The 15101-nt window shown below is 46.6% G+C and overlaps 1 protein-coding gene across 1 annotated transcript in view; it reads right to left on the minus strand.

Annotated features, from left to right (window-relative positions):
- B4GALNT2 (beta-1,4-N-acetyl-galactosaminyltransferase 2) overlaps positions 1–13074 on the minus strand; it is a 44956-nt gene extending 31882 nt beyond the window's left edge. The window contains exons 1-5 of the mRNA XM_032162743.2: positions 13053–13074; positions 9576–9763; positions 9260–9375; positions 8569–8932; positions 7951–8486 (exon numbers count right to left, since the gene is read on the minus strand). Of these exons, the coding sequence (XP_032018634.2) occupies positions 7951–8486; positions 8569–8932; positions 9260–9375; positions 9576–9763; positions 13053–13074 (1226 nt within the window). The remainder of the gene's footprint in view (positions 1–7950; positions 8487–8568; positions 8933–9259; positions 9376–9575; positions 9764–13052) is intronic.
- Between the last annotated feature and the right edge of the window lie 2027 nt (positions 13075–15101).

Here is a 15101-nt window from a genome sequence, read left to right on the forward strand (position 1 = left end):
GAAAGACCACTTACAGTGATCAAATACATGATACCAAAACAGATAGCCATGAACGTTATCCACTAATAGTAGCATTAAAGTATACAAAGTAAAAAATGGCAGGATATGAAAGAAGGATTAGAAATACAAAGATAGTTAGAGATGCTGACACGTCTAACTTGATCAAGTCTCAAAAATATTTTAAAGCAGCAGAACAACAAAATGATATAATTTGTATTCTGTTAAAGAGCTCTGAAAACATTTATAAAAGTTGGCCACCTATGCCAGGCGTGGTGGCTCACGCCTGTAATCCCAGCACTTTGGGAGGCCGAGATGGGTGGATCACGAGGTCAGGAGATCGAGACCATCCTGGCTAACATGGTGAAACCCCATCTCTACTAAAAATACAAAAAATTAGCCGGGTGTTGTGGCGGGTGCCTGTAGTCCCAGCTACTTGGGAGGCTGAGGCAGGAGAATGGCATGAACCTGGGAGGTGGAGCTCACAGTGAGCTGAGATCACGCCACTGCACTACAGCCTGGGCGACAGAGTGAGACTCTGTCTCAAAAAAAAAAAAAAAATCCTGTTTTGCTTTTATTCACGTGGTTATTATATTGAATTTATAAATTACTATAGGGCAAAGTTACATCTCTACAAAATTGAGCTATTCTAGTCAAGAATAAAAGAAGGTATCTTAATCTGTTCATATATATATTTCCCTAATACAGTGGTAATTTGAGACTCTGTCTCAAAAAAAAAAAAGTTGGCCACATATTAGGACACAAAGAAAACTGTAATAAAGTAGAAATCTTCAGATCATACATTCTGACAATACAATTCAAATGTAACCTGGCTGGGCATAGTGGCTCATGACTGTAATCTGAGCACTTTGGGAGACCTAGGCAGGAGGATCACTTGAAGCCAGGAGTTCAGGACTGTCCCGAACTGGGCAACAAAGCGAGACCGTGTCTCTACAAAAAATTGAAAAATAGCCAAGCATGGTGGCATGTGCCTATAGTCCTAACTACTCAGGAGGCTAAGGCAGAAGAATCCCTTGAGCCCAGGAGTTCAAGGCTGTAGTGAGCTATGATCGCACTACTGCATTACAGCCTGGGTGACTGAGACCCCATCTCTAAAAACTTGATAGGCTGGGCATGGTGTCTCACGCCTGTAATCCCAGCACTTTGGGAAGCCAAGGCAGGCGGATAGCTTGAGCTCAGGAGTTTGAGACCAGCAACATGGTGAATGTCTCTACTGAAAAAAAAAAAATAGCTGGGCGTGATGGCCCAGGCCTGTTGTCCCAGCTACTTGGGAGGCTGACGTGGGACGATCACTTGAACCCGGAGGGCGAAGGTTATAGTGAGTCAAAACTGCACCACTGCACTCCAGCCTCAGTGTCAGAGGGAGACTCTGTCTCCAAAAAAAAACAAAAAGCCCACTGCTATTATCTAACATTGTCATGGAAGTGCTAATCAATGCAGTAAGATTAGCTTATGGAATAAAAAGATAAATAACGAAAGGGGAAATAAAAAGTATTATTTACAGATGAAATGACTACATATTCAGAAAAATAAAATGTATTAGATGAGAAACTATTAGTAAGATTTTAATAGGGTATCTGGTGACAAAATATAGTAAAAAATTAATAATAATAATTATCTAATGACCACTTAGTGTGTTCTAGACTCCCTGCCAAGAGCTTTGTGTGCATTATCTCATTTAATCCTCACAAGAGCGTAACAGGAGAAGTTTTATTTTTTGTTTTTGTTTTGTTGTTGTTGTTTGTTTTGTTTTGTTTGAGACAGAGTCTCGATTTGTCACCCAGGCTGAAGTGCAGTGGCACAATCTCAGCTCACTGCAACCTCAACCTCCCGGGTTCAAGTGATTCTCCTGCCTCAGCCTCCTGAATAGCTGGGATTACAGGCACCCACCACCACTCCCGGCTATTTTTCGTATTTTTAGTGGAGACGGGGTTTCACCATGTTGACCAGGCTGGTCTCGAACTCCTGACCTCAGATGATCTGCCTGCCTCGGCCTCCCAAACTGATGGGATTACACGCATGAGCCACCATGCCTGGCCGAGAGAGGTTTGATTACTGCACCCAATTAACAGATGAGATAGCTGAAGCTAAATAGGAAAAGTAACCTGCTCTCTTGGTTATAACGGATGCAGAATTCAAAAGCAGACCACACTTTTAACCACTACCCTACACAGGTTTCTATAAGCCAACAAGTCAGAAAACATAATGAAAGCAGAAATCTGCTTCAAATTAACAACACAACACAAAATGGCCCAGGCAGGCAGATACTTAAGAAGAAACATGTGGGACTTATGTGGCAGACCCTTAGGTGGCCCATATGATCTTGATCTCTTGGGCACTTAGCAAAAGATTTTTGGTTTTCAGCATTTAAGATGTGCCTATGGTTGGTACCAACCAACATTTCCTGAAATCATGCAGTCTTGAATTATAAATCCTCTTTAAGTCTATTGTCATGCTAGAATCTTATTAATATATAGGAAATGTAGAGAGATTAAGTGCCTAAATGGCCTGCCCAATGCTTGTATATTTTTAGTATCACACAGAACTAAAATCCCCAGAACTAGGAATACTCTAGACCTTACATGGTTTATTCCTCCTGTCATTTCAAACATTGAAAGTGGGGCCTGATTATTTGCCTGCTCACTTTATGTTTATATCTACTGCATTTGTACCAATATACATCAGGTTTGTGCAACCACTGATTTTTGTTGGATTTTAATCAGGTCTCACAGTGATCATTTAACGTCTTCCTCTAAGTCTCATCTTGTGCTGTTATGGATTTTCATTTTAAAAATCTACACTGTATGGAAGCACATGTCTTTAATATTTCCAGACATTACATTTCATTGAATGCTTAAATTTTAGTGGGCAACTTAACAGGGCCCTCCCTGTTAAGTTCTGAAAAAGAATGGGAGGGAACAATTAAATATTTTTGGTAAAATGTGTTTTTTGTCTTGTGCAGAATATGTAGAATATACCTTTTAATTTAGTAAATACATTTTAAAAGGAAACAATGCTCTGTTATCACACTGCCTTTGGTCTGTTTTGTACGGTTTTGTGCTGCTATAACAGAATACCTGAGACTGTGTAATTTACAGGGAACCGAAGTTTATGTTCTGGAGGCTGGGAAATCCAAGATCCAGGGGCCACATCTGCGGACCTTCTTGCTGCATCATCCCATGGTGGAAGGTGGAAAAACAAGTGCGTGCATGTGAGAGACACAGCAAGAGGGGGCTGAATTTGTCCTTTTGTGAGGAATCCACTCCTACTATAGCGAACCCACTCCCATGATAATGGCATTAATCCATTCATGAGCGCAGAGCCCTTCTGGCCTAATCACCTCTTATGAGGCCCCATTTCTTAACATTGTCTAATTGGGGATGAAGTTTCCAACACGTGAACTCTGAGAGGCACATTCAAATCATATTATATAGCTAAAGCAATTTTTAATCATAAAATTTCTGAACAACTTGTAATTTTTAAAATACCTATTGGAAGTTGTTTACAGTTATTTTGTTTAAGTGTGAACTTTTTCCTTTTCTTGCGAATCTCTCTTTGGGAAAAAAAAAAAAGTGGGTTTCTGGTAATGAACTGAGCAGTCTTCTGATATATTACATGCCTTTTAAGCTGTGTAACTTAATATTTATATACTTGATAATTTGTTTTACTACGTAATTGATAAAATTGTGATGTGTATTGAGATTGTTTAATGTGTAAGAATGTATGCTTGTAGTTCTCTGGGAGAAACAATTTGCCAAGTGTTCACCAGCTTGTAAAACTCTGATGTGAGCCTGGGCCCGGTGGCTCACGCCTGTAACCCCAGCACTTTGGGAGGCCAAGGTGGGCAGATCACCTGAGGTCAGGAGTTCGAGACCAGTCTGGCCAACATGGCAAAACCCTGTCTCTACTAAAAATACAAAAATTAGCTGAGTGTGGCGGCAGGCACCTGTAATCCCAGCTACTCAGGAGGCTGAGGTATAAAATCGCTTGAACCCAGGAGGTGGAGGTTGCAGTGGGCTGAGATCGCGCCACTGTGCTCCAGCCTGGGCGACAAGAGGGAAACTCCATCTCAAAAATAAATAAATAAATAAACTCTAATGTGAGAGCTTAAACATCTAAGTAAATAAAGGCACCTTTTAAAAAATCAAATTACTGAATAGACATAAAATATAAAATATGCGCCCTTAAAAAATTAAAACTTTATTGGATTGTATGCCTGAAATGACACACATCAAGTTCTTAATTGTGATCTGCACTATTAAATGAACATGTTTCTATGGTCTCTCTTTTTTCTTTCTTTTTTAGTAATGATCAAGAATTAATTTTGTCACTGAATAAAGAATTAAGCAAATTTCCACTGTATTAGGGAAATATATATATGAATAGATTGAGATACCTTCTTTTTATTCTTGACTAGAATAGCTCAGTTTTGTAGAGATGTAACTTTGCCCTATAGTAATTTATAAATTCAATAACCACATGAATAAAAGCAAAACAGGATTTTCTTTTCTTTTTTTTTTTTTGAGACGGAGTCTCGCTCTGTCGCCCAGGCTGGATTGCAGTGGCGTGATCTCAGCTCACTGCGAGCTCTGCCTCCCAGGGTCACGCCATTCTCCTGCCTCAGCCTCCCACGTAGCTGGGACTACAGGCACGCGCCGCCACACCCGGCTAATTTTTTTTTTTTTTTTTTTTTTTTTGTATTTTTAGTAGAGATGGAGTTTTGCTGTGTTAGCCAGGCTGGTCTCAATCTCCTGACCTCGTGATCCACCCACCTCGGTCTCCCAAAGTGCTGGGATTACAGGCATGAGCCACCCGTGCCCGGCCAGGATTTTCTTTTTTTAGAGCCAGGCTCTCACTATGTTGCCCTGGCTGGTCCCAAACTCCTGGGCTCAAGTAATCCTCCTGCCTCAGCTTTCTGAGTAGCTGGGAATATAGGCACACACCACAGAGGCTAGCAGAACAGATTTTTTATTGGTCAAAATGACTCTAAAATTTATTAGAAGTAACGCATGAGAATAGCAAGAAGATATTAAAAATAAGAAGGATGGGCCGGGCACGGTGGCTCACGCCTGTAATCCCAGCACTTTGGGAGGCCAAGGCGGACAGATCACGAGATCAGGAGATCAAGACCATTCTAGCTAACATGGTGAAACTCCGTCTTAGGCGGGCGTGGTGGCATGCGCCTGTATAGGCAGGAGAATCACTTGAACCTGGGAGGCGGAGGTTGCAAAGCGAAATTCCGTCAAGAAAAAAAAACAAAGAAGAAGGATAGCTATATTACTACTAAAGAGCAAAGTTATGATAAGGCCACAGTTTTTTTTGTTTTTTTTTTTTTGCACACAAAACAATAAACATTTTCTAAAAATACATACAAACAAAAAGATGCATATCAAACATATTAGGAAGGTTGCACATGGGAAGACGGGGAATAGAAATGGGGGTGGGAATTAAAGAAAATAAATGAGAGAGGGACTTTGTATGGATCAATGATAATAACTCAATCCTCTATTTGACAAAGAAGGAGAAGGAAGAGGAAGAAAAAGAAAGTGGGATAAAGGATCAGAAAGGGAGGAAAAGAGAAAAAATTAGAGAATGACTCCAGGGTAGACCTGTTTTGTTGTCGCTGGGTTGGTTGGTTGGTTTGTCTGTTGTATTTTTCATATGTTTCGCCATGTCGGCCAGGCTGGTCTCGAACTCCTAGCCTGAAGTGATCCACCCGCCTCGGCCTCCCAGATTGCTGGGACTACAGGCGTGAGCCACTACGTCCAGCCCCCACATTGCTTCTGGCCTCCATGGTAGACCTCCCAGACGGGGCGGTAGGGCAGATGCGCTCCTCACTTCCCAGACGGGGCAGCCGGGCAGAGGCGCTGCTCACTTCCCAGACGGGGCTGCCGGGCAGAGGCGCTCCTCACTTCCCAGATGATGGGTGGCCGGGCAGAGGCGCTCCTCACTTCTTCCCAGACCGGGTGGCCGGGCAGAGGCACTCCTCACTTCCCAGATGATGGGTGGCCGGGCAGAGGCACTCCTCACTTCCCAGACGGGGCGAAGGCCACAGTTATTAAAAGCATGTTACCAATTCAGGAATAAGCAAATAAGTGAATGGAACAAACCGAAGCTCAGAAATACTCTGTGTGTGTGTGTAATTTGAGTTTGCACTGTCTTTGTCACATATTCCTGTAACATCTTAACTTCTAAATTTTCTAAAATGGTACTCAGAAAAATAAATACATTTAAACTATTCGAGTTATAGAAACTGTCTTAATCCATTTTGTGCTGCCATTACAAAATACCACAGGTATACCACAGAGTAATTTATACAGAAAAATTTATTTGGCTCATGGTCCTGAACACTAGGAAGTCCAACGGCATGGTTACACAGTTTCAGCTAGATAGCAGAAATGCCTTTCAGTGTTTTGAAACGTTGTGGGATGAACATAGTTACAATAATATAGAGTTTCAGGCTGGGCACTGTGGCTCATGTCTGTACTCCCAGCACCTTGGGAGGCCGAGGCGGGTGGATCATTTGAGGTCAGGAGTTCAGGACTAGCTTGGCCAACATGATGAGACCCTGTCTCTACTAAAAATACAAAAGAAATTAGCAGGGTGTGGTGGCGTGCACCTGTAATTTCGGCTACTCTGGAGGCTGAGGCAGGGGAATTGCTTGAACCAGGGAGGTGGAGGTTGCAGTGAGCTGAGATTGCGCCACTGCACTCCAGCCTGGGCGACAGAGCTAGATTCTGTCTAAAAAAATAAAATAAAATAACAAAAATTAGTTGGGCATGGTAGCGCGTGCGCACGCCTGTAATCCCAGCTACTCGGGAGGCTGAGGTGGAAGAATTGCTTGAGCTCGGGAGGCAAAGATTGCAGTGAGCCGAGATCGCATCACTGCACTGCAGCCTGGGTGATGGAGCGAGACTCCATCTCAAAATAATAATAATAATATAGTTTCAAATAGCTAAGAGGAAGATATTGAATGTTTGCTCCCAACACAAAGAAATGATAAACGTTTGAGAAGATGTATATGCTAATTATCCTGATCTGATCACTATGCTATGTGTTTATCACTATATGTATCAAAATATCACTATGTACCTCATGAATATGTACGATTATTATTTGTCAGTTAAAAAGAAACTGCAGACCTTTTATGCATGATTCCACAGGTGGAGGAAAAGTCAAATTTGCCAAGGATTTGCCAGCTTTAAATTTATCGGCGTCAGTATCAGGCCTCCCAGCTTCCTCCTTTTCAGTCACCCATGAAGGAATGTGGAGTGGGGGAAGTTGGGGAAGGGGAACGCTGGAATGAAAGCCTTAGCCAGGGACGTGGATGGATGCAAAACTGCCTTCCTTTCCCCCCATTCCGCCAATCCTCTGTTCAACGTGTGCTTTTTTTTTTTTTTTTTTTTTTTTTTTTTTGTTGTCCATGGTTTTTTTTTTTTTTTTTTTTTTTTTTGGAGACAGAGTCTGGCTCTGTCGCCCAGGCTGGAGTGCAATGGAGCAATCTCGGCTCACTGCAACCTCTGCTTCCGGGTTCAAGCAATTCTCCTGCTTCGGCCTCCCAAGTAGCTGGGATTACAGGCACTTGCCACCACACCCGGCTAATTTTTGTATTTTTAGTACCTGGCCTGTTGGCCAGGCTGGTCTTGAACTCCTGACCTCAAGTGATCCGCCCACCTCGGCCTCCCAAAGTGCTGGGATTACAGGTGAGAGCCACTGCGCCCGGCCAAACGTGTTCGTTTTCATGCTTACACGATGTCATGTCACAAACATGTTTTTGCATTTTTGTGAGATGACTTCTTTGTCAATGTTTAGCGATTGTTTTAGAGTTTTGGAAAATACAAACAAAATAAACTTTGGGGATAAAACAACACCAAATGTATGTCTGATCCTTCTTCGTAGCTTATAAAAATTAATTTAGACTTTCAAATGTACTTTACCCCGTTAATTATTATATCACTCCGTAGAGGCTCTTTAGCACGCGGGGCCACACAACCGCAGCTCACCCTGCCCTGCAGTGGGCGCCTGGATTTGAAAACCAACTCTTCCCTGACTCCGCGCGCACTGTGGAGGAGACCAAGCCGCCGGGCTCCCCGACTGTCCAGAGCCCGCAGTCCCCGCGCCCGGGCACCCACATACCCCTGACGGCGGCTCCTCCCGTGGGCACCAAACGGGCCCCAGGCTGGGTCAGCGCCTCTGAGTTCCAAGCAGAGAGTCCCGAACCCCGCACTCCCGAGCCGATTCCCCCACTCGGGCCTCCCCGAGACACATTTCCGGCCGCGAGAGGCCACCTCCACGTGGAATTTTCCCACGGAAAAGCCAGCGTTCCCCGTTCCTGGGGGTGCAGAGTTCGTTCCGCATGCGCCGTCACCTCGCCTCTGCAGCCACCTATGCGGGGAACCGGTTGGACTTAAGACTCCAACCGCCCGCTCCCTGGGCTCCGGCGTTTGCAGCCCCCGCACCTGCCTGCTCTGCAGACGCCAGAAAGGACCCGCGGCGCTCCCGGCTCCCGAAGTTTCACCTCTCCCTCTGCTCTGCCCCAGGGACACTCACCCGCCCGAAGTCATCCCGAATCCCCCGGCCCTCAGACTGCCGGATGTCGCGGATCCTAGCAGCCAGGCCGCCGACTGCCCCGCCCTGGCACCGACCCGGGCAAATTCTCGGCGAGCAGGGCAGGTGCAGGAAGCTTGGGACGGTCCCTGCCCTCGTCACCCATCCCCCCGCCCACGCCCTAGGTCTTTCTGTGCGCCCAGTCTGGCGCCGACAAGTCCAAGCATCGTTGTCGTGGTATGGGGACCACCGGACCCCGCGGCGCACAGCCCCGCCAGTGACCCGGGCCCAGAAGAACTCCAGAAGGCGACAAGGATGACGACCGCCCCTGCGTGGGACACTCGCTAGGTAAACAGTGAGCTCCGCGCTAAGGGTTTTTCATCTACGCGGGGTCATTTATTCGTCACAACGGCCCCACGAGGTGAGGACAGTTATCGGCCCACCTTTCAGAAAAGCAAGCCGAGGCAAAGTGAGGTAACCCGCTGGAAAGTGCAGACGCTAGGATTCAAACCGAGTCTGGGTGACCCGAAGCTCACCAGTCGTGCATTTTCTGTCCCTCGAACTCTGAGCTAAGTTATAAGACGCCACCGCTAGCCTCCAGACCCTCCCGACTCTACCGCGTGGGTGGTCCGAGCTGAGAGTCCCCGAACTTCTGGGTGGAAAGGGGTGGGCGAGACGAGGCCGGGAGGCTCACGTGACCCGGGGTCGGTCGCGTCTCCACTCGCCCACCAGGAGCAGCGAGCGGCGTCCCCTGCGCTTCCCGTCCCACGCCCGCGTCCTCTCCCCGGGCTGCCGGAGCCAGTCCTTGCACTGCGCGGTCAACCCCGAGCTAGCTCAGCGCCAGCGCGGCAATCCGGCCCCCGCCCTTCTCTCCTGACCGCCCCCACCCCAGCGCCCCCATCTCTACCCTGGACCTTTCTCCTCCGCCGCCGGTGATCGGGCTTCTCTCTCCCGCTTACAGAAAAACACAATCCCCGCCTCCACCCCTAGTCTGTCACCGCGGTCCCTACCTTTCCTTCCTCGCTATGCTGTGTCCCCGTGCCCTCCAACCTCGCGGCCTTGACCCGCCCGCAGCTCATGCTGGGGGTCGCTAAATTCGGCCTTCGTCCCACCTCCACCCTCCACTTCACCACACACTCCACACATACCGTCCTGGCAAAAGACCCCAGGACCTGGAAAGCTGGAGTGTGGCTGAATCCTAACAGGCAGGGACCCGTGCGGCCACATAACGCCTGTGTGCCTGGAAGAAAGAGTCTGTTGAACTTCAGATGAAATTAGATTTGCAGGACCTTTTTCATAAGCCAGGCTCAGTGTTTCCCATGGCTCCTCTCACGCATAATTATATTGTATTCTAATGACCCAGCTGTCACAAATACAAGAATTTATTTTTCGAAACTGTCACCCAGCCTGGAGTGCAATGGTGTAACCATAGCTCATAGCCTCGACCTCCAGCGCTCAAGTGATTCTCCCACCTCAGCCACCCGAGTAGCTAGGACTACAGGCACCCACCACCGCACCTGGCTAATTAAAAAAAAATAATAATAATTTGTAGAAAGGAGGTCTCACTCTGTTGCCCAGGCTGGCCTTGAACTCCTGAGCTCAAGCAACCGTGCTGTCTCGGCCTCCCAAAGTGCTAGGATTACAGGTGTGAGCCACCACGACCAGCAAGAATCTTTAAATACGGCGTGCAAAATGCATGCAAAATGGGGCCGGGTACGGTGTCTCACGTGTGTGATCCCAGCACTTTGGGAAACTGAGGCAAGTGGATCACTTGAGGCCAGGAGTTTGAGACCAGCCTGGGCAACATAGTGAAACCCCATCTCTACTAAAAATACAAAAATTAGCCCGGGGAGATTTCACACACCTGTAATCCCAGCTACTTGGGAGGCTAAGGCACGAGAACACGAGAATCGCTTGAACCCAGGTGGCAGAGGTTGCAGTGAGCCAGGATCATGGCACTGCACTCCAGTCTGGGTGACAGAGAGTGACTCCATCTCAAAAAAAAAGAAAAAAAAAAAGAAAAATGGCCAGTGCTTTTTTTTTTTTTTTTTTTTTTTTTCCGGAGTCTGGGAAAGTGAGTCTTAGAAAAGAGTAGAAGGAAATGCCAGCGTGATCTACAACTTTGATACAGGTGAGTCCCAAGTTCAGGTCTGAGCTCCTTGGCAGCCAGCAGAGAAAGGGAGTCTCTCAGAAGGGAGTTTTAACGTAGCAAATGCAGATAACTATTTTCTAGCTCCAGACTGGAAAAGAGATCCTCTTTGACAAGACCAATCAGAAAAGTGTTGTACTGACCACGTGCATGTAGGGGGGGAAAAAAGACATTTGTGTAACACCTCCTTGCTTACAAAGAGCTTCCACATTCATTCCCCTCCTTCATTCAGCTCTTGTAATAAAATTGTCAGGCACTTCTCAGATGTGAAGACTGAGCCTATGAGATCTTTCATGACTCATTCAAGCTTATGTAGCCAGGAATGGGGCTAGGATTTTCACCCAGGAGTTGTGTCTCTAAAGCCAGTGCTGGCTCCCTCAAACCCCCTGTATCACCAGCTGTTCTGTGAAAGGGTTGTATACACAAAGAGACCCCCAAATGCTGAAGGAGCTCAGGAACCAAAGGAGGAGGCAGACAAATCCAGTTTGTTGGTATTGGGTGATTTATTAAGGGAACTTAGAAGTGTGGTCCTGGACACCACAAGGCAGGTAGATCTCTACACTACAACCCCTCAACCCAGAGCATATATCTTGGGCAAAAAGCATATGTACCTTAGAAGGAATACATAGGCGGCTACAGGCAGAAACTATGGTTTCTGCAACAATAAGAAGGAAACTTACAATGAATAAGTGTTCATACATAAAGAGTAATACATCAACTAGACATTTTTTTTTTTTGAAGATGGAGTCTCACTCTATTGCCCAAGCTGGAGTGCAGTGGTGTGATCTTGGCTCACTGCAACCTCTGCCTCCCGGGTTCAAGCAATTCTCCTGCCTCAGTCTCCCGAGTAGCTGGGATTATAGGCACGCACCACCACACCTGGCTAATTTTGTATTTTTAGTAGAGACGAGGGTTTCACCATGTTGGTCAGGCTGGTCTTGAACTCCTGACCTCAGGTGATCCACCCACCTCAGCCTCCCAAAGTGCTGGGATTACAGGCATGAGCCACCGGGCCTGGCCCAACTAGATGTTTTAGAGGCACTCCTGGGACTTGGGGTTAACCAGGCGGATTTGCATTTAAAATAAAGTGGCTCTTGTCCCCACACCAGCTCTATTTAAGTAGGAAAGCTCTTTTCCATCAGATCTGTGGTTTGGAAGCAGGGAAGAGAATAGTTCAGGCATAACTCTTGCTTCACATTAGTGTTGTGATTGGTGATTGTGGTTCCAAGGTGAACCCTTTATGGTTGTAGATCCTCTCTCCCTGCTCTAGGGATGACTGCAGGAAGGGAGAGTGGATTAAAGGAGAATGTGTTTACTCTTTTTCAGCTTGATCAGGGTTTGTCCATGGCAGAGCTAGCTGTGGTCCCTGACTGTCTAGACCACGGCCAAGCAGCTGCCCTGCTGCTGCTTTGAGTGACAGACAGGAGCATCACCATCTTGGACGAGCACCGCCATTTTAAAGTTCACCTTGATCAAAAACCACCTAAATCCGAAGGGCATCAACCTAATGGCTAAGGTTAGCACGACCATAAACCACAAATGACATCTCCAACCAGAAACATTCCAACCATAAGATAAATCCCTCCCCAACCAGAGACATGCCAGCCTTGAGATAACCTCTCCTCCAACCAGAGACATTCCAACCCTGCAATAAGCTTCCCTCACACACAGAAATATTCCAAGCTTGTGATAAGCTCTCTCACCCTAAAACCAATAAATACTCCTAGTCTGTAAGACGGAATGCTCCTGACCAAAAAAAAAAAATCGGCCAGAAGCCCCTCTCAGGTTTATTCTCCAAAATAAACCTGTCTTTGACTGTTGAGCCACTTTTTGTTTTCTTTCCTCTTTCTTTAACTCTTATATTTGGTGCTGAAAGCCAGGACAGGTGTTGGGGATAGAGGCTCTCTTGCAACCAAGGAAGCAGTGGACAGCAGCTGCTCATCCCACTGGATCCTGAGAGTCTCTGGCCACTCACCCCATCTTGTCTCTCACTTTACTTTTTGAGCAATTTGCATGAGGAGGACAACTAACCTGAAAGGGCCTGCAAGGCTCGGGCTGGGCTTACTCTCCAGTGAGCCCTCAAAACCCTCCGGTCTGCGGAATCCACCTCTGACTGCTCGCAATGGGTATCAGGTATTTCGCTTTCTCCCCTCCTCCTCCCTCATCCTCGTCTCTCTCTCTCTCTCTCTCTGTCTCTCTCTCTCTTTCTCTCCCCCCACCCCACTTCTTGTGGCTCCAGTCCAAGAGGCCCTTTGCCAATTCCAGCTGGAACATCCAACATCAGACACTAATCCAGCTAACTGGTAAGATCTGCCTTCCCCTTTCTTTCTCATGGTACTTGGGACAGTCAGGTCTGCCATCCCGGTCTTCAGAGAACCAGTGGGACTAAGCTAGAAGAAATCTTGGGGATGCCCAGTTTCTTCTCAACTTGACCATCCTCTTTATAAAGAGGATTCCGGGTCTCTGTCTTTTGACTGGGGATGCCTAGAACTAAAACAGACACCCTCGGCTTCCTCTTACCAGTCCACATGGGTGCCAAACAATCCTGTATTCCCACATCCTCTCCACTGGGCTGTCTCCTTCACAACCTCACCAACTTGGCTTACAGGAAATATAAAGCCAAAGTGTTTGGATTTTTATTGCAACACGGCCTGGCCCCAGTACAAATTAAATAATGGCAAATTAAAATTTCGAGCTGAAGGCCCAAATATGGCACCTTTTACTTTCAAATTCTCAGGGACCTTGACAACTTTATAACCAGGAATGGCAAACACCAAGAGGTTCTCTATATTCAGACTTTCTTCTACTTTAGATCCCGACCCTCCCTGTGTCAAGCTTGCACCTTCATGATATCCTTCTTCTTAATGAAAACCTTCCCCAGGTCTCTCCTTCCTCTGAAACTCCTTCCTTCAAAACCCCTTCCTCCGAAACCCCTTTTGACCCTGCAGATGAACCCCCTCTGCATTCTCATCCCTCTGCATCTGCTCCTCGCCCATCTGAACGCTCTGCCCTGGCGGCCCCTCCTGACCCCAAGCCTTCAGCCCCAAACCCCACTTCCCCTCCTTCTCCACTTGTGACCCATTCAAAAACTGCTCCCTCCAGTCAAATCATCTCTGCCATTCTCCCTCTCTGGAAAGTGGCTGGGGTTGAAGGCGTTGCTTGTGTTCATGCCCTTTCTCCATGTCTGATTTGTTGCAAATCAAACAGTACCTAGGATCTTTCTATGAAAATCCCTCTCATTACCGCAGGGAATTCCCGCACATAACCCAATCCTTTAACCTGGCCTGACATTTATATAATTCTAACCTTTACCCTCACCCCTGATTAAAAAAAAAGAGTGCTCAGCTTAATTAAGATGGATATCCAAGCTATGAGTATATTCAAAAGGCCTTTATGTTTTGTCTCTTCATAAATCTTGTTTTCCTAGGAAAGGTTTTCTCCCAATCAACTGAATTACTTTTCTCCACTCTGTCTTGCCATTCTTGGTGCATGTATGAAAGACCTCTGGTGGCCTGGGACTCCTTGGGAAAACAAAAAGGCACCACAAATCCCATTTTGGGAAAAATCTCTGTTTTCCTTATGGAACCCCTAGAATTAGAGGTGAATAAGTGCTTCTCAAAATCTGTCTTTGTCTTCCAGCTATGCTTGTTTATTAGGCCCTGGAAACTGTTTTTAAAGGGCCTCACCAGAAGACCATTAATCCAACAGGGAAATTTTTTTCCAATTTTTTTAAATTTTTTTTGCACACAAAAACAATAAACATTTTCTAAAAATACATACAAACAAAAAGATGCGTATCAAACATATTAGGAAGGTTGCACATGGGAAGTCGGGGAATAAAAATGGGGGGTGGGAGTTAAAATAAATGAGAGAGGGACTTTATATGGATCAGTGATAATAACTCAATCCTCTATTTGACAAAGAAGAAGGAGAAGGAAGAGGAAGAAAAAGAAAGTGGGATAAAGGATCAGAAAGGGAGGAAAATAGAAAAAATTAGAGTATGACTCCAGGGTAGACCTGTTTTGTTGTCACTGAGTTGGTTGGTTGGTTTGTCTGTTGTATTTTTCATGTTTCGCCAAGTTGGCCAGACTGGTCTCGAACTCCTAGCCCAAAGTGATCAACCCGCCTCGCCCCCCAGAGTGCCGGGACCACAGGCGTGAGCCACCACGTCCAGCCCCCACATTGCTCCTGGCCTCCGTGGTAGACCTCCCAGACGGGGCGGCCAGGCAGAGATGCTCCTCACTTCTTCCCAGACGATAGGTGGCCGGGCAGAGGCGCTCCTCACTTCCCAGATGATGGGCGGCCGGGCAGAGGCGCTCCTCACTTCTTCCCGGACGGGGCGGCCGGGCAGAGGCGCTCCTGGCGGGCAGGGTCCTCATTCCCCAAG

This window comes from Hylobates moloch, unplaced genomic scaffold, assembly GCF_009828535.3.
Source record: "Hylobates moloch isolate HMO894 unplaced genomic scaffold, HMol_V3 SCAFFOLD_10, whole genome shotgun sequence".
NCBI classification, from domain to species: Eukaryota; Metazoa; Chordata; class Mammalia; order Primates; family Hylobatidae; genus Hylobates; species Hylobates moloch.